Here is a 26613-nt window from a genome sequence, read left to right as displayed (position 1 = left end):
TTGTTGGGGTTCCAGGCACCGGGACCCCAGAGGAGCAGCAGCCCCACTGGGTCTTACAGCTCCCGCCCCACCCAGACGCCTGTCCAAGGCCTCCCTCCTGGACACGCAGGTGCAGCCCACGTGCGGGGACACATGCGGGGGACACGTGTGGGGGACACGTGCGGGGACACATGTGGGGTGGGCTGCCCAGTGGGACCCGCGTGCCCGGGCCAGCGCACCCCTGCCTGGGAGCCCGGAGCTGCCCGCTGCCCCCAGCCTGGCCCACAGGGGGCAGGACCCCGAGGTCGCCGAGGACCGCCAGGCCAGCCCCCTCGCCCAGCAGCGGGCTCACCCCCACGCTCAGGAGCGGCCCACAGCTCCTCTATCTGGGGTGGCAGGGGCAGGACAGGGCGACTGAGGCAGACCCTCCCGGAACTTTCCTGAAGGGGGGCCTGGGGTCCATGCTGTACCCCGAAGTGCAGGCCCAGGGGCTGGCGAAGCCCCAGAGCCCGACCTCCCACCCCGGGCCCCCAATTACCAGCAAGGGAGGGTGGCATCGGGGCTCCCCCCTGGGTCCTGGGGCCCAGCTGCCTGCTCTCAGGTGGGAAAAGAGGGGCCCAGAGGCCCACCCAGACTGTGCGGCTCCTCCCGCTGGGTGCGCGAGGCCACAGGGCCACATGGGCCCAGGCGCGGCGGGCGCTGCACGGAGGGACAGAGGGACGGGGACGGGACGGGACGCGCCGTTCTCCTCGAGGCCGTCAGTTACCGAGGCCTCGCCCATCCAGCTGGCACCCCGTCAATCACCCCGTTAATGTGCCCATTAACGAGAGCCGCCCGCGGGCCTGCTGGACCGGAGGCTGCCGGCTCCGCCCCGTAAACAGTGACCACGCTGCACTCCCGGACTCGCAGGCACTGAGAGGCGAGCTCCGCGCTCCCAACGCTCAGCCCGCGGCAGCCGGGCCTGGGGGCACCAGGCGGCCCTGGGTGTGGGCCGGGGACAGAGGGGACAGACCATGGGGCCCCCTGTGGTCGCTGGGGAGGGGAGGCCTGGGGTCAGGGCAGGGTCCGGCTGGTCTCCCAGCCCCTGCGGCTCTGACGGAGTGAAGCCACCGTGAGGGGCCAGCCTGGGACCCCAGGAGCCCGAGCTCTCCTCACCACACCCCCCGCCCCTGCACATCCCCTGGGAGGGGCACCTGCAGGCACGCGGGCAGCGGGCGGGTGAGAGCCCCCTCCCCAGCAGCCAGAGTCCCCTCCTCAGCTCACCTTCATTTCTGGGGGGTCAGGGTGCCCTCTGGGCACCTGGGCCCCAGGAGGGAGGGCACTGCCCGTAGCACTGGGCATCCAGGCGGGCACAGGGAGCCCTCACATGAATTTAGCTCCCCAGCTCGCAGCACCCCGGTGACCTCTGGCACTCCGGGGCGTGTCGGTCCTGCCGAGCGGCTTCCGCCAGCGGGACTTGTCCTCAGAAGCAGCCCCTCCCAGGAGCCTGGAGCGCTGGCCTGACCTGGCCTGACTTTCCTGGCCCCGCAGGATGGAAGGTGCTGTGGGCAAAGCTGCCCGCCCTCCCCCTCCGCCCTGCACCCTCCGCCCTCCGCCCTGCGCCCTCCGCCCTGCACCCTGTGCCCTGCACCCTCCGCCCTCCGCCCTGCGCCCTGCACCCTCCGCCCTGCGCCCTCCGCCCTGCAGGAGATCACCCAGGGGTGGCGGCTCCCAGGGAGGACACGGGGGCTCCAGCTCGGATGGGGCATCGGGACCACCCTCTCTCCCACGTGGCCAGGGGCACCCACCCGGCCGACCGGCTTCCTGGCTGGGAGGAGAGCCACACCCGGGCACCCGGGAGGCAGGTGTGAGCCGATGGTGGCTGTGTCGGGGGCGGTCACCTGGGAGGGTCACCTGGGAGGGTCCCTGGGAGGCCTCACGATGCGGCCCAGCAATCACGCACCTTGGGGATCACCCCATCGACTTGGAAACGCGTCCACACAGAACCCTGCACACGGACGGGGACATCCCAAACCCGGCCCGGCCAGTGCCCTCCCCGGGATGGTTCGCCGTGGCCCATCCAGAGAGGTGTGAGCAGCAGTTAAGAGACATGAGCTCGCAGACCACGGAAAGGCGCGGAGGAGCCGTGAGTGCCTGTGACTACGTGGCAGAAGCCAGTCTGAACGGTCTGCGCCGTGATGTTCTGGAAAAGGCAAAGCCATGGGGACAATAAAAGATCAGTGGCTGCCAAGGATTTGCAGGGAGGGGAGGGGCAGAGTGGAGGGAGAGGAGAAGCAGGCGTTTCCGGCTGGTGAACTGCTTTCTGTGTGAGGCTGTGGGGTGGATGCAGGGCACTGGGCATCTTTCAAAGCCTATCACTGCCCGGCCAGTGTGGCTCAGGTGTGAACCAGGAGGTCAGGGTTCGATTCCCGGTCAGGGCACAGGCCCGGGTGGTGGCCTCCATCCCCAGTGGGGGGCTGCAGGAGGCGGCCGGTCCATGATTCTCTCTCATCATGGATGTTTCTCTCTCTCTCCCGCTCCCTTCCTCTCTGTAATGAGTAAAAGTATTTAAAAACACATAAGCCTGTGCTTTAAACAGGCGACACAGCGACATGCTGCTCTGACACGCTGGGAACCTGCCCGTTTTCAAACTGTGAAACACACATGGAATTCGCCGTCTCCCGTCTCCCAGCGCACAGCTCAGCGCATCACCCATCCGCGCGGCTGTGCAGGTCCCACCGTCACCTCCGATGAACACTCCCCCCCCCCCCCCCCGCCCAGCCTGGCTCCCACCCTCCCACTTCCTGTCTCTATGACTGTGACTCCTCTGGGGGCTCGTGTCCGTGGCCCCACAGTATGTGCCCCTCGGTGCCTGCCCACGTCACTGAGCGTGACGCCCTTGAGGCTTGGCCGCGCGGGAGCGGGCGTCCGACTCGCCTTCCCCTTCGGGGCCGAGTAACACGCCACTGTGTGGCCGTGGGCGGTGCCACCTCCCACCTGGGGACGGACACGCGAAGGCGCCTTTATGAGGAGCCGGGGGGCTGCTGTCCACGCGCCTGGCCGTGTCCCGGAGCCCAACACGGGGCGTGGCCCACGGTGACATGACGGGAAGGAGGCTCCCTGGGCCCCGCGAGGCCCCTCCCGCTTTCACGCCCCTTCTCTGGAACAGGTTGTCTCCATCGCTTTCAGGAAAACACAGCTCTCTGTTCAATCCTCACCCGAGGGCATTTTTCCCATTGAGTTTTTTTTTTTAGACCGAGTGGGAGAGAGGGAGAGAGGGAGAGAGGGAGAGAGGGAGGAGAGGGAGAGAAACATCGATGTGAGTGTGAGAGAGATACATCGATTGGCTGCCCTCTGCATGTGCCCCAACTGGGGCCGGGGATCGAGCCTAAAACTGAGGTATTGCCTTTGACCAAAATCAAACCCAAGATCCTTCGGTCCGAGGATCGAAACTCGCACCACGGAGCCAAACGGGGCAGCCCTCTTTTTATTTTAAATTAGAGGAAAACCGTCATCGCACTGCCCAGCCAACGTGGCTCAGTGGTTGAATGTCGATGGATGAACCAGGAGGCCAGGGTTTGATTCCTGGTCAGGGCACAGGCCCGGGTGGTGGGCTCCATTGCCAGGAGCCATATGCCGGGGTCCAACCCCAGCGGGTCCAGGGGTCCCCAAAGGTGTGGACGGAGTCGGCGAAGAAGGAATGATACGGAGACAGCGTTCAGTTGATCAGCAGCCTAGCCAGGATTTCTAGCCACTCCATCCCCAGTGTGGGGCGTGCAGGAGGCAGCTGATCCATGATTCTCTCTCATCATCTATGTTTCTATGTTTCTCTCCCTTTCCCTTCCTCCCTGAAATCAATAAATATATATCCTATATAACAAAAGCCTAATATGCTAAGTGTCTGGTCATCCAGTCATCCGTTCAACCAATCAAAGTGTAATATGCTAATGATATGCTAAGGCCACTCAACCGCTAGCTATGACGTGCACTGACCACCAGGGGGCAGATGCTCCAACTGGAAGGTGAGCTTGCTGCTGGGGTCCGGCTGATCTGGACTGAGACGGGCCGGACACGCCCTGGAGCCCTCCTGTGGTCCCTCTCCGGCCCCGATTGTGCACCGGCGGGGTCCCTCGGCCTGGTCTGTGCCTTCTTGCGATCTGGGACCCCTTGGGGGATGTCAGAGAGCTGGTTTCGGCCCAATCCCGCAGGCCAGGCCGAGGGACCGCCCACTGGTGCACGAATTCGTGCACTGGGCCTCTATATAAGAGAACAATCATTGGGGGCTGCAGCTCAGGGAGCCCGGCACCCCCATACCCCTCCCTCCTCAGCCCTGAAAAGCAGGCACTGCTTGGAGACAGACACGTTTCCCAGGCTTTGGAACGCGCCTTCTGAACATGAACGTTACGCTCAGCAATCACACCACTCACTCCCCCGAATCGAGCCCCGCGGAGCGGGACGGGCTGGGGTAAGGAGTGTCCTGGGAGAGGGAGCCACGCCCGGGAGAGGCAGGCCTGTGGCAGCCACGCCAGACGCTGCATTCTCGCACTTGAGGGCGTTTTGCATAATCTGGCCACTTAATAAGCTGCGGGGTAGCAGGCAGGAGTTTAATTTATTTGGCTTGGAACTCAGCTGTGGTTGGAGCTGATCTCGGTTCTTAAAGGATTAGGGCTGGCGCCGCCATCGCGGTCCTGGGAGACCGGGCACTAATCAGCTCAGGATGGCCCCGGGCACAGGGCGGGCACCTTCCCCCGCAGGTGGGCTGCTCCCTGTGGGCTGAGGCCACACCCACCCTCTGCTGCCACTCCCGCCCCTGCCCCCGCTCACTGGGATGGTCCCGCAGGCCCTGCTGCGCTCAGCTGGGCCCCGAGAGCCAGGTCTGGCTTTGCTGCCAGCGAGGGTCTCATCACTGCTGGCAGCTGCCTGCGGATCTGCAGACAAAGCGCGTCTATGTCCGAGCCTGCCCTGCGTGGCCCGCTGCCTGGGCCTGGCCCACGCTGGCCGGACTGGTGGCGAGATGGTGAGCGCCCGCCCGGGGCAGCGGGCAGGGGAGCCGGCAGTCATCTGTGGACAGGGAGCCCTGAAGCCAGACTGCATGCCTTTCAAGGCCCTGGGTTTCACTCCCGCCCGCCCCCACCAAGATCTTAGAGGGGGAGTGACTCCTCTGTAATTCGGGATACAGACCAGAGCAGGCACAAGGCCTGCAGGCCAGGAGGGCACAGGGCTGTCCACCCCGGAGGAACTGCTTCCCATTCTAGAAGGTTCCTCACCCCCTCTCGCCTGCTCACACGCCCCCCACCAGCGACGACGGGCAGTAACGCAGTGACAGCTCGGCCGCACACAGAATGGACGGAGAGCTCCGTGAGGTCAGGGGTGCGAGTTAACACCCGAGGAGCGAGTCAGGAATAAAGAGAATAAACAGAGAGACACGTTTTTAATAACATGCCAGGTACCCGCTAAAGTGGCAACCGTCTGTTCCAATTGGAACAAAAAATGCCTTGGGGGGGAGCCAGACACAAATGTCAAACTGGTTTCACAATTTTCTTTAAAAAAATAAAGAAACATGAGCCCTCTGATGGGCACGAGCTACCGGCTCCGAGCGGCACAGCCCTGGGCCCACTCGGTCAGCCTGACCCCGGGATCGCAGGGCCCAGGGTGGGCGGAGGGGCTCGCCCAGGACAAAGGATGTAGGGGCCTCCCTGGGGCAGCCCCTTACAGCAACTGGGTCCCCGAGAGGGAAGAATCCACCGAGGTCACCCCATTCTCACCCCGTTGTCTTACAAACTGCGCTGGCCCACAGCCGCCCAGGGAACCCAAAACCACGGAGGGGATGGGCCCAAGAGCCGGAGCTTGTGGCTCTAAGACAGGGGTGGGCAAACTTTTTGACTCCAGGGCCACCATGGGTTCTTAAACTGGACCGGAGGGCCGGAACAAAAGCATGGATGGAGTGTTTGTGTGAACTAATATAAATTCAAAGTAAACATCATTACATAAAAGGGTACGGTCTTTTTTTTTTTTTTTTAGTTTTATTCATTTCAAACGGGCCGGATCCGGCCGCGGGCCGTAGTTTGCCCACGGCTGCTCTAAGATCTGCCAGACTGGAGGCTGGGTCCTGTGGGGAGGGGGGGGGTTCCCTCCACCCCAAGTGGGGCTCTGACGATGGTCCCCAAAGATGGGCCCACCCTGAGCCTCAGAGAGAGGCCTTGTGTGGAGTGAGTGTCCTGGCAGATTGAATTAGGGACCTCGAGGTGAGACCATCCTGGACCTGGGGGCCCCGAGTCCAGTGACCAGTGTCCTTATGGGAGAGAAGAGGCCAGGTGACCGCAGGCCGAGGCACAGACGCCGCTGGCACCCGGAGGCCGGATGGGTCCTGGAGGGAGCACCCCAGCCGACAGCGGGGCCTGCACGTCTGACCCAGAACTGGGAGGCAGTAGTGTCGGTTGCTCCCAGCTCCCTGCCTGGTCCTCGTGGCAGCGCCCAGGGAGCTGACACGCCCCCCTCTCCATTCCCGTCACTGGGCGGCCCCGCCCTCCTCTCAGGGCCTCTGAGTCCCCAGCCGGCCTGGAGGCCCGGGGAGGGGCCCAGGAGTCTCAGGGCAGACCTGCAGACTGCCAAGCTCCGGAGGCCGAGCAGCTCAGACCGCTGACCACCCGCCTCTCCTTGGCGAGCCCACTGCTGCACAGCGCGCAGTAGGTGCTCAGGAAACACCTGTCCGGACAGCACAGCGTCTCCACGGCGACATCACTGTGCATCACTGTGCCGGGACAAGGAAATCGGTCTCCCCGTGAACGGGAAGCCGACGCCACCCCATAAATAGAAGGTGCCGTAAAAATAAACACAGCGATGGCAGTGAAGCGCGCCCCACGCCCACTGAGAACCGCCTGCCCGCCACAGCGCCGTGCCCTCGCGCTGGGAAACGCCGAATGTCTGCAAGGAGGCGCGGGAGGATCCGGCTGCCCCCCAGACCCAACTTCCTGGGGGGTCAGCTTCTGCCTCCGCCTGAAACTCAAGGGTCGTCGCTTCTGGGACCCAGACCCCCTGACGGATGGGAGACCTCGATGGCCTGCCTGCCTCCTGGAGGCAGACGGTGGGAGGTGACAGGCCACCAGGACACGCTGGGCCCCGCGTGGGTCATCTGTGTGTGTCCCATCAGGCTCCTGGGCTGAGCGGCATTTCCTGGGGCTTCAAACAGTCCTGGAGCCGCAGGTCCGACATCAGGTGGGGCCAGCGCCGCCTGCAGGGGACCTGGGGGCGGCCCCTCCTGTGACCCCAGCCGTGGTGGCCGCAGGCGTCCCCTGGCCCGTGGCCACATCGCTCCAGCCTCTGCCTCCGTCTTCACACAGCCTCTCCCCGCGTCTCTTCTCGTCTTCGGATCCACCAGGGTGGACCCTAAGCCACAGTGACCTCGTCCGGACAGCCTCACCTTAACTCCACCAAGGAGGCCACGCGCACGGGTTACGCTGCTCCTGTCCCTGGGGCCCCGCCCGGCCCCTCCGCTGTGCTTGGCTCACCAGCACACACCCCCGCACACAGCCGGGCCTGGCATACAGCAGGCGATCAATATGTGCTGTCACCCAGGCAGCCGCCCTGGGAGCGGGGCGCCGTGGCTGTGCGGGCGCCCCCGGGTCGGGCAGGAGGCGGGTTTTACGGTTCTGGTTCTGCAAAGCACAGCTGCTGATCAGCGAGGCGGGCTCCGCTGGGGCGACCGAGTCAGAGTCAGCCCCCGGGGCGCTGAGCGGAGGAGGTGATTGGCTAATAACACGCACCTTCCCAGGCAGGAGCCGGTTTTGAAAAGTGTGTTTTAAAGGCTGCAGGGCCCTCTGACTATGCACAGGAGCCCCCAGCAGGTCCCCAGGGCGGCGCCCTCACCGGGGCCTGCGGCCGTCCTGGCGGCACCCCTCCCAGGGTCACCCCTCCCGGCCCTCTGCCCCGAGAGCCCCCACAGGCTCCACGTGAGCTCCTGAGACCCAGCGAAGCCCGCATTTGTCTCCCAGAGGGAAAGGGGAAGAATAACAGGAGGCGGGCAGAGGGCTCCCCGGGATGGCAGCGTACGGGTGGGGTGAGAGGGAGTGGGTGCTGCCAGCAACACGGGGGACCCCACATGCCCAGGAGCCTGCAGACCGCCCTCAGCATGAGCAGCAGGGGTCTCCGGGCCATGGCTGGCACTCACCACAGGACGGGGTGCGCCGGTCCCATGGTGCCCTCCCCTCCTGGTGCCCCCAGGTGAGACCCCACGGGCTCGGGGGACCCAGCCACTCCGGGTCCCTGGTAACACGGATGATGGCCGGGCCAGGCGGCGGGAACCCCGTCTCCTCTCAACAGTCACCTCAGCGCCAGCCCCTCGGCCTGAGCGGCTCCAGCTGCCAGAGCCCTGGAAGGGGCCCCACTGGTGGGTGTGGGTTCACATAGGGCCCCGGTCCCCCGAGAAATGACAGTCAGTGACGAAGGAGCAGGTTACCTTTCAAGCCTTTCGTTTCGACTCCGCCCCTCCCCGCAGCCATTCCTATGCACTGGCCGCTGGAACAGTCTGTGGGTTCAGGGCCGCCCTGGTCGGGCCCCTCCGCACGCAGCCCAGAGCCTCAGACCCGGGCAGTGGGCAGGCAGCCCCAGGCCAGAGCCCTGCAGTCTGGGTGGGGCGTGGGCGCAGCAGGACGGGAGGGGCTAGAGCAGGCCCGGCACCTGGGCCCTCTGAGGGGCAGACTCAGCACAGCCTGGGGCCAGAACCAGGACAGCTGCCCGCTGTCCGAGCCTCCTGGTCCACCACGCCCTTACCACCGAGGGCGGCAGCCACAGGCCCTGCCCACGGACCCTCAGGGACACCCGGACACAGGGACACCTGGACACAGGGACACCTGGACACAGGGACACCTGGACACAGGGATATCTGGACACAGGGACACCCGAACACAGGGATATCTGGACACAGGACACCCAGACACATGGACACAGGGACACCTGGACACAGGGACACAGGGACACCCGGACACATGGACACAGGGACACCCAGACACGGACACAGGGACACCCGGACACAGGGATACCCGGACACAGGGACACCCGGACACTGGAACACCCGGACACAGGGACACCCGGACACAGGGACACCGGACACAGGGACACATGGACACCCAGACACGGACACAGGGACACCCGGACACAGGGATACCCGGACACAGGGACACCCGGACACTGGAACACCCGGACACAGGGACACCCGGACACAGGGACACCCGGACACATGGACACAGGGACACCCGGACACATGGACACAGGGACACCTGGACACAGGGACACAGGGACACCCAGACACATGGACACAGGGACACCCAGACACGGACACAGGGGCACCCGGACACAGGGATACCCGGACACTGGGACACCCGGACACTGGAACACCCGGACACAGGGACACCCAGACACAGGGACACCTGGACACAGGGACACCGGACACAGGGACACATGGACACCCAGACACAGGGACACAGGGACACCCGGACACATGGACACAGGGACACCCAGACACGGACACAGGGACACCCGGACACAGGGATACCCGGACACAGGAACACCCAGACACAGGGACACCCGGACACAGGGACACCCAGACACAGGGACACCTGGACATAGGGACACCGGACACAGGGACACCCGGACACCCAGACACAGGGACACAGGGACACCCGGACACAGGGACACCCAGACACAGAGACACCCAGACACAGAGACACCCGGACACCCGGACCCAGGGACACCCGGACACAGAGACACCCGGACAGTGGGACACCCAGACACAGAGACACCCGGACACCCGGACAAAGGGACACCCGGACAAAGGGACACCCAAACACCCGGACACTGGGACACTCAGGCACTGGGACACCCTGATACCGGGACACCAGACATGAGCTCAGGTTACAGCTGCCATGATTCCCTGCACCCAACGAGTGCTTCTGAAGGGCCCCCAGTGGAGTGTGCCCCTCACCGGCCGCCCTCCTAAGACTCCACTCTGCCCCCAGCATCACTGGCTCCCACATCACTGGCTCCCACTCCACTGGCTCCCACATCACTGGCTCCCACTCCACTGGCTCCCACATCACTGGCTCCCACTCCACTGGCTCCCACATCACTGGCTCCCACATCACTGGCTCCCACATCACTGGTTCCCACTCCACTGGCTCCCACATCACTGGCTCCCACATCACTGGCTCCCACTCCACTGGCTCCCACATCACTGGCTCCCACATCACTGGCTCCCACATCACTGGCTCCCACTCCACTGGCTCCCACATCACTGCCTCCCACATCACTGGCTCCCACCATCACTGCCTCCCACATCACTGGCTCCCACCATCACTGGCTCCCACATCACTGGCTCCCACATCATTGCCTCCCACCATCACTGCCTCCCACATCACTGGCTCCCACATCACTGGCTCCCACTCCACTGGCTCCCACATCACTGGCTCCCACTCCACTGGCTCCCACATCACTGGCTCCCACATCACTGGCTCCCACATCACTGGCTCCCACCATCACTGGCTCCCACATCACTGGCTCCCACATCAATGGCTCCCACATCACTGGCTCCCACATCACTGCCTCCCACCTTCACTGGCTCCCACATCACTGGCTCCCAGGATCACTGGCTCCCACATCACTGGCTCCCAGCATCAATGGCTCCCACATCACTGGCTCCCACATCACTGGCTCCCACATCACTGGCTCCCACCATCACTGGCTCCCACATCACTGGCTCCCACCATCACTGGCTCCCACATCACTGGCTCCCACCATCACTGGCTCCCACCATCACTGGCTCCCACATCACTGGCTCCCACCATCACTGGCTCCCACCATCACTGGCTCCCACATCACTGGCTCCCACATCATTGCCTCCCACCATCACTGGCTCCCACATCACTGGCTCCCACATCACTGGCACCCACATCACTGGCACCCACATCACTGGCTCCCACATCACTGGCTCCCACATCACTGGCACCCACATCACTGGCTCCCACATCACTGGCTCCCACATCACTGGCACCCACATCACTGGCTCCCAGCATCACTGGCACCCACATCACTGGCTCCCACCATCACTGGCTCCCAGCATCACTGGCTCCCAGCATCACTGGCTCCCAGCATCACTGGCTCCCACATCACTGGCTCCCACATCACTGGCTCCCACCATCACTGGCTCCCACCATCACTGGCGCCCACATCACTGGCTCCCAGCATCACTGGCTCCCACATCAATGGCTCCCAGCATCACTGGCGCCCAGCATCACTGGCGCCCACATCACTGGCTCCCAGCATCACTGGCACTCACATCAATGGCTCCCACCATCACTGGCTCCCACCATCACTGGCGCCCACATCACTGGCTCCCACATCACTGGCGCCCACATCAATGGCTCCCAGCATCACTGGCGCCCACATCAATGGCTCCCAGCATCACTGGCTCCCACCATCACTGGCGCCCACATCACTGGCTCCCACCATCACTGGTGAGGTAAATAGAGGGAAGCCGGGCCCTGGAGCCGCAGCAGGACTCAGCGAGAGCAGGCCTGGGGGGCGTCCCTGCACGGGGGCCAGACACACACACTCACCCCAACTTCCCCGCGGGAACCGCATGGTGCTGCTGGCCTGTGTGCAGCTGGTACCACCTCTGCCACCCAGGGAGGGAGGGACAGACTGACCCGCACACACCTGCAGGGAAGGCCACCCCTCTGGCCGGATGTCCTGGCCCTGCGCGGCCTCCCTGGTCCCAGAGCCCCACACCCTTCCCTCGAGAGGCTGGCCGACGGGCGCCAGCTCCGTGCCCCTGCTGCTCTCTGTACGTCTCTCCTCTTCCTGGTACATGAAGATCTAGATGAAAGCTGTCAATCTGCACGGCGCTGTAATCTAGGGGGCGGGGAGGGGGGGGGAGACGGGGGGAGACACAGTGGAGAGTCTTTGGAAGAGGGAGGCGGGAAAGAACCCAGCTGTTGCCTCAACTCTGTGTTCTGAGACCAAACACAGTTAAGGACACGAAAGAATGGCTTCCCTCTGCCCCTCCTCACCCGTGCGCTCTGCGCCCTCTCCACGCAGGCAGCTGGGTCTTAGCTCGGGGCCCCAGACCCTGGCCCCCACTGGCCCTGGAGTTCACAAACACGGCGTCCGCTCCGGGCGCAGGACGGGGCTCTGGCTCGCAGAGGGTGAGGACGGGTGGGGGGTCTCGAGGGGCGAGCAAGGGAAGGTGCACACCCACGCGTGGCCCCGCACCCCACCGGCGGCCCTGCCCGGGGCTCCTCCCTGCCCGGGCCAGGCCTGGCGAGGCCGGCGGGACTGTTCTCACCAAGACTGTGGCAGCCAAGGCCTCAATTAGGGACACAATGGCCCTCTCTCCCGCTCACCGCCCTATTCATCTGGGCGAACACTGGAGGACACACTGGCCGGAGGGGGACGGCTTGGCCAGGGGCTGACCTGCATCTCCACACAAAGGCGGAGTGTGTACAAGCGGCTCCCTGTGTCCCCCATTCTCCACCCGAACAAACCAGACCCACGGAAATGGCGATTTGAACAGCTCCTTCCCACTCGCCCGCAGACAACAAGTCGCAATTGTCCGCCGCCGCTCCCTCTCCCCTCCTCCCCTCCCCCCCACCCCTGCTGGCCAGCATGGCCGCTGGAAGTGAGTGGCCTGGAGCCTGCAGCCCATGGCCACCGGGGGCGGAGGCGGAGGCAGCCCCCATCCCCTCCGAGGCCTGCCTGGGCCCCTGAGCCTCAGGGGTCCAGAGGGGCATCTCAGAGGAGACGGCGCCCGCCGCCCTGGCTGCCAGAGACGGGCAGAGGGACTCGGTCCCCACGGAGCAAGGCCTTCAGGATGGACCGGCCGTCCGAGGACCTTCGAGGGCCCTGGGGGCAGGTGCTGGGCTCCCCTGGGGGTGCGTGAGAGACGCGGAGCCCTCAGAGCACACCTGCTCCCGACCCCACCGTCTGCCCCGTCGCCATCTCTGAGCGCCGTCTGAGCGCGGACCTGAGTGTGCGCTTCAGGGTGAACGGGAGGCTTCCCGGAGGCTCTCCGGTTCCCATCCATGCACAGGCTCCGCTCCCAGAGCACCGGCCTCCGCACACACTGCCCCCCCCCCCCCGCCCTCGTCCACTCCAGGGGCAGCCACTCCTTCCCAACCAAGCTCGCCACCCGGGGGGACTCCGGTCGCTCAGTCCCACAGGCAGGCGGCAGGCAGCGGGCGGCCAGCGGTCCTCTTACCAGATCACAGCTCTGAGTCAGGGTCAGTCCCCCCGCGCGCTGCTGACCTCAGGGAGGAGCCGGGACTCCACACGCTCCCCTTCCCAAAGCGGACCCGGAAGAGAAAGGTCAGCGAGGGGCGAGAAACGTGCGGCCCACACAAGGCCCCGGCGCACAGGGACCCTGGCCACGGGGCGGGTCGAGGCTCCTTGACCCAGGCGCGCAGTCCTCTGGGGACTGGCCATCCCCAGGTGACCCCCAACCCCCAGAACCACACTGTCCCGGAGCCGGGCAGGGAGCCAGAGGCGGGGGACTGGCTCCAGGCCCCGCCAGTCTCTCACAGAACAGCCAGGCCTGCAGCAGCCCCCGGGGACAGCCTCCCTCAGGGCCGGGACCCAAAATCCAGACAGGGCAGTGGACCCAGGCTGGGAAGCAGGGACCGGCCTGGGCTGGCCGCCCACACCTCTGCTCCGGCAGCCAGCAGCCCGTTAATTAGGAGGGAAGCAGCTGGAGGCTGCAAGCCCTCGCCTTGTAGGACCCAGAGCTAATGAGGATCTGCCTGCGTTACAGCCACACCATCCTTCAGTGCCATGGCCATGGGGGCGGGGGAGGGGGGGACGGCTCCAGGCAGCACTGGTGGCAGGTGCCTCGGGGCCAGGGCAGGCCAGCGTGGGCAGTGAGTGAGGCTGCTCTGCAAGGGCTGCACCAGGCCCAGGAGAGCCCAGCCGCTGGGGGACCAGGAAGTTTCCAGAACGGCCAGGGTCCTGGAGTGAGCACCATCCGTACCAGCCCCTGCGCGTGCCCTGGGCCCTGGTGCAGGGCTCCCCAGTCCGAGACACCTCCAGCTGCCAGGGTCTGGCCATTGGCATGTACACCCCTACCAAGTCCCAGACCAGGACCCCAGCGGCCCTGCGCTCCAGAGGCACCAAGTGGGCAGCGGCGAACGTGGCACGGGGCCTGGTGCTCAGGCGAAGTCCCTGCTCCCAGAGCCCGTGGTCTCCCCCCTGGGTCCAGAGGCAGCGCGGGAGCAGGGAGTGGGGTACCAGCGCGCAGGCCTCCCCTGGGCTCCCGCCGCCCTCAGCCCAGCGCCCGCCGCCAGCTTGGAGTGCTGGTGCCATCTACTGAGCCCTCGGAGGAAGCGCTGCCCGCCGGCCTGGCAGGGCAGAGAAGGCACAGGAGCCGGCGTGGGCCCGGGCACGGGCGGTGCAAGAGTCACCGAGACCATCGCGCTGGCTGGACCCCGTGGGCCGCCCGCGCACGTCGATGCGCGCGGGTGGCCGGCGCCGCGCTCCCGCGCGTCCCCCACCGCTGGCCACCGCTCCAGCCCCGCGGCGCTCAGCGAGTCGGGGCCGAGCCGAGCAGCGGAGGCGGCGGAACGCGCTGGAAGCCAGGCCGGGCGCGGGGACAGCGCCGGGACAATTACCTTCTTTCAGGAACTGCGCGTGGATCACCAGGACGAGGAAGCAGCAGAGCGCGGCCCCCGCGAGCGCCCAGAGCGCCTTCAGCAGCTGCATCGCGGAGAGCCCTCGGCCGACGCCCCCGGAGCCGCGCAGCGAAGGTGCCGGCGCCGCATCAGCGCCCCGCCGGGTGCAGCCACCGCGGCCGCCCGCTCGCGCCCTCCATCCGCCGCCGGCGCGCGCTCCCCGCGACTGGAGGCGCCACTCCAGGCAGCGATCCGCGTCTTTTTGGGCAGGGGGAGGGGAGGGGGGGCGGGGTGCGGGGCGGGGAGGGGAGCAGGGGGCAAGGGGAGGGGGGACCGGGGCGGGAAGGTTAGCAGAGAGTCTCCGGCCGCGGCGGCCGCCGCTCCGGCCACTCGGCCACCATCGCGGGCTGCGGGGCGCCGGGGGCCCGGGCGCGGGGGGGCGGCCGCCGCGGCCCCATGAATCAGCCCCGCCGCCGCGCTCGGTGCCGCGCCGCCGGCAGGGCCCGGACGGCGAGCCGGGGACTGCGCAACGGTCCGGGCGCTGGGGGGACGGGGGAGGGGGGGTCTTGGCGGCCCGGCCTCCGCCTCCTGCCGCTTCTCGGCGGCGCCTTCCTCTCCTCCTCCTCCTCCTCCACCGCCGCCGCCGCCGCCGCCGCCTCCGCCTCCTCCTCCTCCGCCGCCGCCGCCTCCGCCTCCTCTTCCTCCGCCGCCGCCCGCGCTCGCTCCGGCCTGGGGCTCAAGGGGCCGCCGCGCCGCCGCCTGTGCGGAGGGCCGGGCTCGGGGCCGGGGCCGCGCGCTGGGCACGGGGCTGCCGCGCCATCGCCGCCGCCGGGGCCCGCGCGGCCCGGCAGAGCTCGCAGCGAGGCAACTTGCGCGGCCGGGGCTGGGGGGCCGGTGCCTCCGGGCCGGTGCCGGCCTCCGCGCCCTCCAGGGCCCGCGCCCCCGCCGCTGCGGTCAGCGGGGCCCGGCCGGTTCCCCGCGGCGCCTCGCGCTGCTGGCCCTGCTGCTGCCCGTGCCGGCGGCGGGGGTGGCGGGGCGGTCGCGCCGACAGGTGGGGCGGGCGACACCGTGTGCCTGGCCGCCCGCGGGCTGCCGCTCTCCGGCCGGGGACGCGCCGCCGATCGCTGGGCTCGGCCGCTCCTGGGAAGGCGCCGGGAGGGAGCGGGACCAGGCCCGCGCGGCGATCGGACTCCCGCCGCCGCCGACTGCTCTCCGCCCGGCCGCCGATGCGCACTGGGCCGCGGAGGGGCCCGGGGGATCCCCGCCGCCCCGCAGCGCCCCCGCCTGGCGCGCCGGCGGGTCAGGCGGGGCCGGTCCAGCCGAAAACCGCGGGTCGGGCTCCACCTAGGCGCGCAGGGGCCTCACTGCAGAGCGGCCGCGGCGGGCGGGGGAGCCGAGCGGGAGCGGCCTCCGCGCCCCCAGCCCCCTCGCGCCCCGCGGTCCCCAGAGGGACTGGGAGCCCATCGCCACGGCCCAGGGCTGACCCGCGCGCGGTGGCTCCTGAAAATTTGGCACCTCCGACTGGAAACACCCCCCCGCCCCCCACACACCGCGTGGGACAGGCTATGGCAGCTGCAGGCGCGGAGCGCGTGGGCGCACAGCCAATGCTCCGACACACAGCGCGCCTCCTGCCCGGCCTCAGGCCCGGCTCTGGGAAGGGACAGTGTGTTTCCGGCCAGTTGTCCGCACTGTCCCCGAGCAGCGCCCACTCGCTCAGAGTCCCCGGAAGCAGTGCCAGGGCCTCAAGGCATTTTTGTCTGAGCTGCATTTCAAGTTCAACTCCAAATGCTCAGCAAAGGGTTTGGGCCGGGGGTCAGGGAGGGCCTCTGCCTGCGCCGTGCCCCCCTGTGCGGGGTGGTGGGGGCCAGGACGGGCCCTGGAGAGCGGGAGGCAGGCCTGTGCCCACGGGGGCTCACACAGGCCGTGTCCTTCCTGCACAGGGACCGCGGCCAGGCAGGGCTCTTAGAGGTCAGACAGGTCAAACCCCTCGGTGCATATTTGGGGGAACTGAGGCCCCCATAAGCCACATGGCCGCGGGTCCCAACTCCAGCAACACAGGGCAGCACTCCACTGGTGCCCGGCCTGCTGCGGCCAGCCTGCCCCGAGCCGGCGTGCCCGGCCCTGGTGGGAGGGAGGCCGCCTGAGGAGTCCCCGCCTGTGGCTGCAGCCCTCCCAGCTCCCGGCGTCCTGGGGGCTCCGGAGGCAGGAATGTCGGGTCCAAGTCTCCCCTGGAGATGGGGCCCAGCCCCACGCAGGCCACACCACTCAGAGACGGGCTTGGAAGGGGCCACAGTGTCGCCGTGGACAGTCCCCTCTCACAACCCCATTTCCTGCAGCTCCTCACCTCACTCCTCTGCCGTCAGCCTCGGCCATTTCCCAGGGAGACACCCCGGCGTGTGTGTGCGTGTGTGTGTGTGTGTGTGTGTGGAGCCTGACCTCCCCCAAGGTCACGGCCTCTGGCCTCACCTGCAGCTGAGCTACCACTGGGCCTTCACGCTACCCAGGACCCCAAAGGGGCCTCCGCCAGGGACCCAGCCCTGGACACGGCTGGGTCCCCCCAATCAAGTGCATATTATTCAAAACTTCGAACATTGGAAAGTCGTCAGAATTCAGCACCCACACTGGGGGGATCTTCTATGGAGAGAAGTGTGGCCCTGATTTCTCTTCCAGGTGCAGCCGAAGCCCCCTCCCCCGACACCGAGAACCCCTTCTAGAGAGTGTCATGACATGGGGGTGCCCTTAAGAGAGGGGGCGGGGGGGCGCGGGGAGCCCGAGGCCGGCGGCCAGAGGGGACGCCAGCGGTGCACCCTGGGGGCGGGATCCTCTGGGCGTCTCTAGCCGCATGGCTCCACGCACGCAGAGTGACAGGAACCTCCCTATCCCCTTACGGCTCCTGGGAGCACCCCAGCCCGTCACTCCTGTCCCCTGGCTCCCATTCCCACTGCCCCCACAGCCATGTGGTGGGATGTGCTGATGAAGAAGCAGACGCACTCCCTTATCAGGAAAGATTTTTCAACATTTGATAAGACTGCCTTTCGATATAATTGGTTTTCCCCGTAATCTCGCATATTTTATGTTGGTCTGGGAAGGGCTCCATGGACTTCAGGGATCGCGCACAGAAGCTGGGGGCCCCGCTCGGAGAGGGGGTGAGGGGCGGAGAGGGCGGCGGAGCTGAGGCCAAGGGCCACGCTCAGCAAGCCGGGCCGGGAGCCAGGGGCAGGACAGGCCCCGGGGGCCGTGGCCCATGTGCCAGCTTCCCTGTCCACGGGGCCGTTGCCACTTCCAGGGAGACCCATGCCTCGTCTCACACCATGCCCGCTCCCACAGGCCTGCAAGCGGCTCCCCTGGTCAGGCCAGAGCCTGCTGGGTGACGCAGGGCCGAGGTGACCCCACTGACCAGGCGCTGTCCGTCCTCCACCTGTGTCCCCTCGAGAGGCTGCGGGGGCGGGGCGCAGGCATTCGCAGGCCGGCGGTGGAGCCAGAGAAGGCAGGCCCCGGACGCATGTCCCTTCCGCGTGTCCCTGCGGCGGGAAATCATGAACGACGCGGGGAAAAGGAGGATGCTAATTGTAACAATACAGCAATAATAACAACTCTAAATGGCGGCATTCTCCAAGAAGTTCAGAGAATGCGGTGCCCGTCAAAGAAAATCCAGCGGCTAAGATAAAAAGGAACACGAGACAAAAGAGAGGATTCATGGAAATTAACATAACTAACCAATTCTAAGCCACGGAGGATGGACTGAGGGTAGCGGAGGCGTGACCGGGAGCCAGGCTGCGGAAAATAAGGTCGGAGACGTGTGGGGAGCAGACAGAGATAAGGAAAGGCGGGCGACCACCTGTCATTTAGTAGAAACTCCAGAGGAGAAAAGGAAAGGCGGCAAGGAGGAGGAGGTAGTCCCCTAAAGGAACAGCGTCTTACAGTGGCAGGGCCCGCTGTGCTCGGAGCAGGCCTCATGGCCAGACCCAGGCCGTGGTGTGGAGGGCAGGCCTGCAGGACACAGGGAGACCAGCGGCCTGGGTGTTGTCTGAGCTCAGAAACAGTCGGACTCTGGGCGCTTCGTGAGCAATCCTGGGGCCAGGTCTCTAGGACCTGAAGGGAAAAGACGGGCAGGCAGACTTTTATACCCGGCTGCGCTATCAGTGCCGCCTACCCCTCGGACGCTCACAGCCCTGCTTACCAGGCACGGACCCGGGAATGCCGCTCCCGCAGGGAAGGGAGTGAGGCTGCGGGTGGGAGACGGGGAAAGGCTCGCTGAGCGCCCGACTCTCCGGCAGTGAAGTGGCTGTGAGGGTATCCCCGCACGTGCACGCGTGCGGCCCGCGCTCGGAAGACTCCCCTCCGACGGGTAAAGCCGCCCCACCCGCCGACGCCTCTCTCCGGAGTCCTGCTCCCGCGCCTGGCGTCCCTGGTAAACAACACTGCTGGTGCCGCATCACAAATGTCAGGCATCGCGTGTCGCGTTTCAGAATTAACATGTAGACGAAGGTCAGGAAAATATTTATAGCAGAAAAGCCATGTAAGTCCTTCAGCCTCAACGATGTTTTAAATGTATGAGAACCGGGAGGTGGAGTGTTAGGCTGAGCGAGGGCTCTCTTCCTGCTCGGAAGGGAGCAGCGCGACCCGAGGCGATGAGTCAGGAGGGAGGGGGAGGGTCCCTGGGGTCATCCTGCGGGCAGGATCGAGCCCATGAGAAGGCAGGCGGGAAGGGCCGGGACTGGGAGGGCGAGGCCATGGCGGGGGGGGGGGGGGGGGGGCGGGGGCGGGGACCGAGGCGGAGTCCTGCTTTTCATTCCGAAGCTTCATCTGCTCTTGGGTTTTTAACACATGAGTCCAGGCTGGAGAAGGCCTGGGGCGGGCCAGGCGTGTGACAACACCTCCAGCTCCTCAGTCTGTCCTGCAGGCCCAGGGCAGGGCCGGGAGGCGGTGGGCGGTCTCTGTGCGGGAGCCTGCGGCAGAGCCCGGCATGGGAGTGGGCCAGAAGAGCTGGCCCATCGGGTGAAACTGTGCATACGTGCACACACCTGTAACATGTGACAGGGTACACAGCACATGTGACGGGGCACTGAGCACCTATGGCCGGGTACATGTGCCACAGGTAACATGTGTTGATCACATGGCACACTGGGTTGAGCATTCGTAGCATGGTGACAGAAGCACACATAACATGTGGCATGAGGAGGCACATGTAACATATGACAGGGACACTCAAAGCATTGGTGCCATGTGCAGAGACACACATGCATGACAAGGACACGTGGAACATGCATGATGAGCACTGGTGGCGTGTCAGGCACATGTTAAGGCATGGCAGATGATGCACATAGAGGGAGATATGCAACATGCATGGCAGGAGGGCACGTACATACGCAACAGAAGGGGCACGTGACACATGTGATGATAAAGTGAGAGCCGGTGAATTCATGGGTGACAGACGGCGGCCCTGGCTGCAGGTGTGAGCTCCCGGGCATGTGTGTGCACACGTGTGCCTGTGAGCTGTGTCTGGGTGTATGCTTCTGTGCACGTGGGGCCTGGGGTTGTCTGTGAGCGTCACCCCTGGGAACACGCTCCTCAGCTCGTTTAGAGGAGACACGCGGTCCCAGGGGCCGGGAAGCGCCTGACGCCTCAGCTCCGAAGGCAGATTTGTCCGTCCCCGTGGGACAAACTCTCCCGGAAGCTGCTAATGAGTCCACGTGCAGAGACACGCACACACGCAGGCGAGCACACAGCCTGCGGCCTCCTCCTCCGGCCTGTGCATGGCTGGGGGCCTCCCTTGGGCTGTGGAAACCCCAAGTGCGGAGGGAGGGAGCACAGCACACGCAGCCCCGCATCACCACCCGCCAGGCCAGTGATGGCGAAGCTTCTGAGCTCGGCGTGCCAGCATTTTGAAAACCCTAACTTCACTCTGGTGCCGTGTCACATACAGAATTTTGATATTTGCAACCAGAGTAAAACAAAGACTTATATTTTTGATATTTATTTTATATATTTAAATGCCATTTAACAAAGAAAAATCAACCAAAAAAATGAGTTCGCGTGTCATAGGTTCGCCATCACTGCCCCAGGGTCTTCATTCACACAAAGCACCTGCCCAGACCCGCCGCCCCTCGTCCGGGGCCTGCAGCGGGGGTGGGGGCAGCGTCCCGTCCGTGGCTCTGGGCAGCGCCTGAGTGGTCACCAGGCAGCTCTGAGCCGGCCTTGCCCACGGGCTGTGCTTGCGATGCGGAGACCAGAGAGCCGCACGGAGGAAGCCAGACCTGCTGTCCGGAGGCTGCTCTCCCCACGTTCCATATTCTGTGGGCCCCTCACGCCCCCGGAAAATAGACGCTCTGACCCAGTAGCACCCCCTTCCGCCCCCTCCAGCTGGCACTCAGGCCTCCCCACGACGGCTCTCACCCCCTCGCGGGTCTGGGATGCCAGGGCTGCTCACGTCACACCAAACCCCGCAGGCCCCCACACCCACGGCCCGGCCAGACACAGCAGGAGGCCCCGTGAAACTGCCGTCCTGCGAGGCTGCCCCGCGGGGCGCCTGGGCCAGCTGCAGGCGTGACCGGGCTCCGAGGGCAGGGCTGTGCACCCGGAGGCCTGGCCGTACTGGGCGCCCAGGAGGGGCTCAGAGAGCGGACACACAGGCCCCAGCTCACCCCGCCCACCATGCCAGCAGCTCTGCCCGGCTCCGGCCCCCGCCCTGCCCGGGGTTGCCCCCCGACTTCCGAAATGCTCACCCTCTGGGCACACGTTAGCGCCCCTCCGCTGCTCACAGCGGGCTCCCCCTGAAAGCATCGCCTGTGGTGGCCTGGGAGGGGCCCACAGGCCGTGCGGACACCCGGTGCCTGGGCTGAGCCTGCCTCGGGGACTGGGGGCTGCCCAAGGGCAGGGCCAGGTGGACACTGCCCCTCCTGGACAGACTTGGAGAGTTTCTTCTTGTTTAAAACAAATAATTTCTTGCTCTGGCCGGTGTGGCTCAGTGGAAAGAGCGTCGGCCTGCGGACTGAAGGGTCCCGGGTTCGAGTCCGCTCAAGTGCACGTTATCTCGGTTGCAGGCTCATTTCCCGGCCATGGTCGGGGCGTGTGCGAAGGCAGCCAATAGCTGTGTCTCTCTCACGTGATACTTCTCTCTCTGTGTGTCTTTCTCTCCTTTTCACTCTCTCTGGACACCAATGGAAAAATATCCTCGTGTGGATTTAAGAAAAACCAATAACAATAAATAAGAACCACAGTTTCCTGTTCAAGTGTCTCTGAGGCCAGGTAAGCAGGTTACAGACGTCCCGCCCCTCAGTCTGAAAGCCACGCTCCTTGGAATGTGTCCGGGGCGGAGCTGGCGCGTGGGAACAAGGCCTCACTCAGACGCCGGGCGGCTTCTGTGCAGAAAACCCTGGAAACCACGTGTCCCTCTCCAGGACGGGCCTGGCAGGTGCACAGGACACTGTAGCAGAGGAAGAGACTTGACCTAGACCCGCTGTCAACCAGCGCCAGGGGCCCACAGGCCGTGAGGACGCCCTGGGAACCCTCCCCCAGGTCATGGCCAGGGTCATGGGCGGAGTCCCTGCCTGGGCACCATCCTGGTCCGTCCTCACAGCCACCTCCCACTTGCCACCGAGGAAACTGAGGCTCAGGTCAGTAACACGCCTGCAGCCCTAGAAGCTGGGGCTGAGTCTACCGAGGCTGCTCTGCTACCTCCCCGAAGACGTTATAGTGTCCTCAGAGCCCCTCCATCCCTCCATCATCCATCATCCACCTGTACATCCATCCCTCCATCATACACCCAACCATCATACATCTATCCATGCATGTATCATCCATCAAATATCCATCCACCTACCTACCTATTCATTTATCCACCTATCCATCCATCCACCCATAAATCATCCATCCATTCCCCCAGTCATCATACAGCTATTCATCACCCATCCACTCATTCATCCACATATCCATCCATCCATCCATTCACATACTCATCCATCCATCCATATATTCACATGTTCATCCATCCATCCATATATCCATCCATCCATCCATCCATCCATCCATCCATCCATATATCCATCCATCCATATATCCATCCATTCTTCCTTCCATCCATCCATCCATCCATCCATCCATCCATCATCCATCCATCCATCCATCCATCATCCATCCATCCATCATCCATCCATCCATCCATCCATCCACCATCCATCATCCATCCATCCATCCATCCATCCACCATCCATCCATCCATCCATCCACCCATCCATCCACCCATCCATCCATCCATCATCCATCCATCCATCCATGCATCCATCATCCATCCATCCACCCATCCATCCATCCATCCATCCATCATCCATCCATCCATCCATGCATCCATCATCCATCCATCCACCCACCCATCCATCCATCCATCCATCCATCCACATATTAATCCATGCTTCTACCCACCCATCTATCTGCCCAGGAAGCCAGAGCTGAGATTGGGGCCGACATAGGTTTCCTGAGAGCTGAGTATAGGCTGAAAGGACACAGGACATTAGAGGTCTGAGTGGACAGAGGACTTAGAGGAGGTCAGTGTGAGAACAGCCAGGCTTCTGTGCAGACATCACAGGCGTCCCCCCCAAGGGGAGCTGCGAGACCCTGCTCACCGCAGGCACAGTGAGACCCTGACTCCTAACTGTCCCTTTAAATGCTGCTTGGACGCAGGGTCCGCGCTTCCAAAGCCCGAGGCTGCTCCTTGGGCCGCAGGCCTGTGTGTCCGTGTCCGGAGGCTGCTCTGGGGACTCAGAGGAAGGCCCCTGGCTGTGCCGCATCCTTTGCAAAAGGGACCGCTGGGGGCTGGTCTGCACGACCCTCCCCAGGGACATGGACGCAGGAGGGACAAGGACCTGCAGAAGGAGAGCGAGGTGGCCCTGGCAGCTCTCGCTCCAGGCGGGGCCGCCAGCACCTCTCCCCGTCCCCTGACCCCTGACCTTGACCTCCGGCCACTGCCCTGTTTCCCGCCCCAGCCCCCGCTAACCAGAGACCGGTCTGGGGCGGCCCTGAGAAGAGATGGAAATGGCCCACCGCCCTCCAGGCAGGGACGTGGCTGCAGAGGCCTGTCCCGGGTCCAGGCCACTCCTGCCCAGAGGAGATGCCCGCCCTGCGGGAGGCCAGGCCTCTCCCTGCCCCACAGCGGGCCCCTCTGTCCACGGGCCACCCCAGGGAGCCCCTCTGCACCCCATCCACCCCACTTCCTGGACAGGGCCGAGGGCGTGAGGCCTGGGAATGTCAGTGACAATAGTAACTGTGCGGCTGACGTTCATTTAATGCCGGGGCCTGGCCCGACCCCACAGGGGCCCGGAGGGGGTGGATGGCATTCATTCCTGAGAAAACAGGCCGAGCCCCCAAACCCCAGAGCCGGGGCGAGGGCAGGACCCGGGGCCGTCAGCCAGATGCCCACCTGCGTCCCTCCAAGCCCCGCGGCCCCGGGGCAGCAATGGCTGTGGTCAGCGGCCGCCTCTGCGGAGAGCGTGAGCTGGGGGCGACCCTGAGCAGCCGCGTAGGGGACCGAGAGCACCAGCTTCTAAATAAGGTCGCGCCCCGGCCAGCACATCAGAAATGGCTTATTGATTTTCAAATGCGGGAGCGCTGCCTGTGAAAGTGGTTTATTCCCGCCGCGGCGTCCGGAACGTTCCGCAGGGCAGCTGGGTCTCCGCGGCCACCGTCACCTCCGTCATAACCGACGTCCATCATCCCGGCTCTCGTGGGCCCGGGAAGAGGGTGGATGCTAAACGCCTTGCGGCCGGTCCAGTGGCCAGCCCGGGGCCAGGGGGTTGGATGCGTTTTTCACCCTTTAGACGTGGGGGGACACACCCACTGCGGCCCTGGGCTGACGCCAGCCGCCCTGAGCGGCCCGTCCATCGGCCGTACTGTCCGTGGAGCGGCTGCAGGACCCACGTCACGGAGCAGGAGCATGGTGTCTCCGGGCGGGCAGTCCTGCAGCCGCGGGAGGGGGCTCCGCTGGGCCGTCCTGTCTGTCTGTCCGCTGAGAGCAGACAGTGGCAGCCGGCCCCCAGCCCGCACAGCGTGTCCTGAGCCACAGGGCGCGGGCAGGTCTGTCCGGCGGGACCTCGGGAACCAGCGCCCGGACCTGCATGATGAAAGGGCTCGGAGGCCTGCCCTGGCGTCGCTGCCACACGGGGGCCACCCCAGGCCCGTCCTGCCGAGGGCCAGGAGGCAGTGCAGGAAGGCGGGGGAAGGCCATGCGGGAGGGTCGGTGGGGGGAGGGGCCGGGGCCTGGGCTTCCCCCGGGAGGGCTCTGCCTGAGGGCCTGGCTGTTCACGGGGGGGGAGGGGGGTCCCCAAATCAGCCACCTTCGTGCGGCCCACATCACTCGTCACCGGCTTCCGTAAGGTCCCCTGCTGGTGTCCTGGCGCGGTGACAGGAGTGACCGCTGTCTCTGTTGGCTCGGTGGCCGTGGCGATGGACGCAGACGCGGGCTGGAAACGGACCTTGGCTCCCACAGCTCTGGAGGCCAGAGTCCAGAATCAGGGTGTGGAGACCGGCCGCTGGCAAGGACCTGCTTCCTGGGGGCAGCCGTCTGTCCAGTCCCTCCTCATAGCTCACTCGTCCCGTCACGGGGCCACTGCTCGTCCCTCAGAGGCCGCACTTCCAAACACCTCGGGGGCGGAGTTTCAGCATGGAAATCTGGGGGGCACGATCCAGCATGGGAATCTGGGGGGCACGATCCAGCATGGGAATTTGGGGGGCACGATCCAGCATGGGAATTTGGGGGGCACGATCCAGCATGGGAATCTGGGGGGCACGATCCAGCATGGGAATCTGGGGGGCACGATTCCCAAGTGGGCACTCAGGTGTCTTTCTGGACCTTGTGGATGGTCAGCGGCACCTGGACCGGGCCCCTCGCTGTCCAGCCTGCACGCCCGCCGGGACCTCCCAGCCTGCAGCTCCTGGACCACGTGTCGTGCCCACGTGTTCGCGTCCACGTTGCCCAGCGCAGCCCACGGAAGAAGCTGGGACCCGTTTCCTGCTCGGCCCCGTAGTAAACGAACCCCTTTCCTGCAAGCGGCCGCCACTCCTCATGGCGCCCACAGCCCAGGGCGGGGAGAGCGTGGCCAGGCCGTGTGGGCCCGCCCCCCCCCCCCACAGCCTCATCGCTGCCTTTGCGGCCACGTCCCCGTCAGTGCCCTGCTGCCCGGAGAGGCAGACGGTCCGGCTCTGGGGCCCGAGAGGGGGTGGCCGTGAGCTCACGTCGCACGGGCTCCGGGGGCACCTCCAGACCCGCTGTGACCCGCCTGCGTGTGGGACGCCGCGGCCTGGGCTCCGGCGACGAGTGTGTGCCGCGGCAGCGCGGGCAGCGATTTGCCCGCTGCCGGCAAATTGAACATAAGCTCCCATTGTCATGCAGCCACAGGCAGTGACCGCGCGGTAATGACCACATTGGGATGTGGCGCCAGTGGCCCTGAATACGAATGAACCGCCGCCGCCAGCCCGGTCCCCCGGGAGTGCCGCCACCGTCCCTCCGCTCGGCGGGCGCTGGGCTTCGAGCAGAGCCGGTGGGGGCGGGGGACGGGCATGCAGGCGGCCCTCCGCCCTCCGCCCTCGGCCCAGGGGGATGGAGAGACACGGCCGCAGGAGCCCAGGCACCTTTGCTGCAGCCTCTGCAGGGAACCGTCCGTCTGGGAGCCGAGGTGGCGCGTGGCCTGTCGTTTCCGTGGGTCTGGGAGGCGCCCTGACTTCAGGGCCAGGCCTGCAGGCCGAGGACACACAGACCAAGCGCCCCGTCGGGACCAGGCTCCTCTCAGCCTCCACGTGGGGCTGCCTCACCGCCTCCCACCCCACAGCCCCCCGCACAGGCGTGCCAGGGCTGGGACCGCGCCACAGCCGGGGGGGGGGGGGGGGAGCAGGAGACAGAGGTGCCAGGAGGGCGGGATCCCGACCCGGAGCCCCAGGGCCTGTGAGGAGCAGGAGCCCAGAAACTGCTCGAGGAACGACCAGCCGTGAGGACAGGAGCTCCCGCCATCGTCAC

General features: G+C 65.7%; 1 protein-coding gene across 2 annotated transcripts in view; it reads right to left on the bottom strand.

Moving 5' to 3' along the window:
• The window catches only part of TAFA5 (TAFA chemokine like family member 5), an 86243-nt gene that overhangs the window by 32465 nt on the left and 27165 nt on the right, over positions 1–26613 (bottom strand). The window contains exon 1 of one of the 2 annotated variants that reach the window (XM_081082461.1): positions 14610–15211. The exons of the other annotated variant lie outside the window; for it this stretch is intronic. Within the exon in view, the coding sequence (XP_080938587.1) occupies positions 14610–14700 (91 nt within the window). The 5' untranslated portion in view covers positions 14701–15211. Of the gene's footprint in view, positions 1–14609; positions 15212–26613 lie in introns of those variants that run through there. 2 annotated transcript variants of the gene reach the window in all.

The sequence above is a fragment of the Myotis nattereri genome (assembly GCF_964212035.1).
Source record: "Myotis nattereri genome assembly, chromosome: 2".
NCBI classification, from domain to species: Eukaryota; Metazoa; Chordata; class Mammalia; order Chiroptera; family Vespertilionidae; genus Myotis; species Myotis nattereri.
The sequence above is the reverse complement of the archived record's forward strand: the minus strand, read 5'-3'. Positions and strand labels throughout refer to the sequence as shown.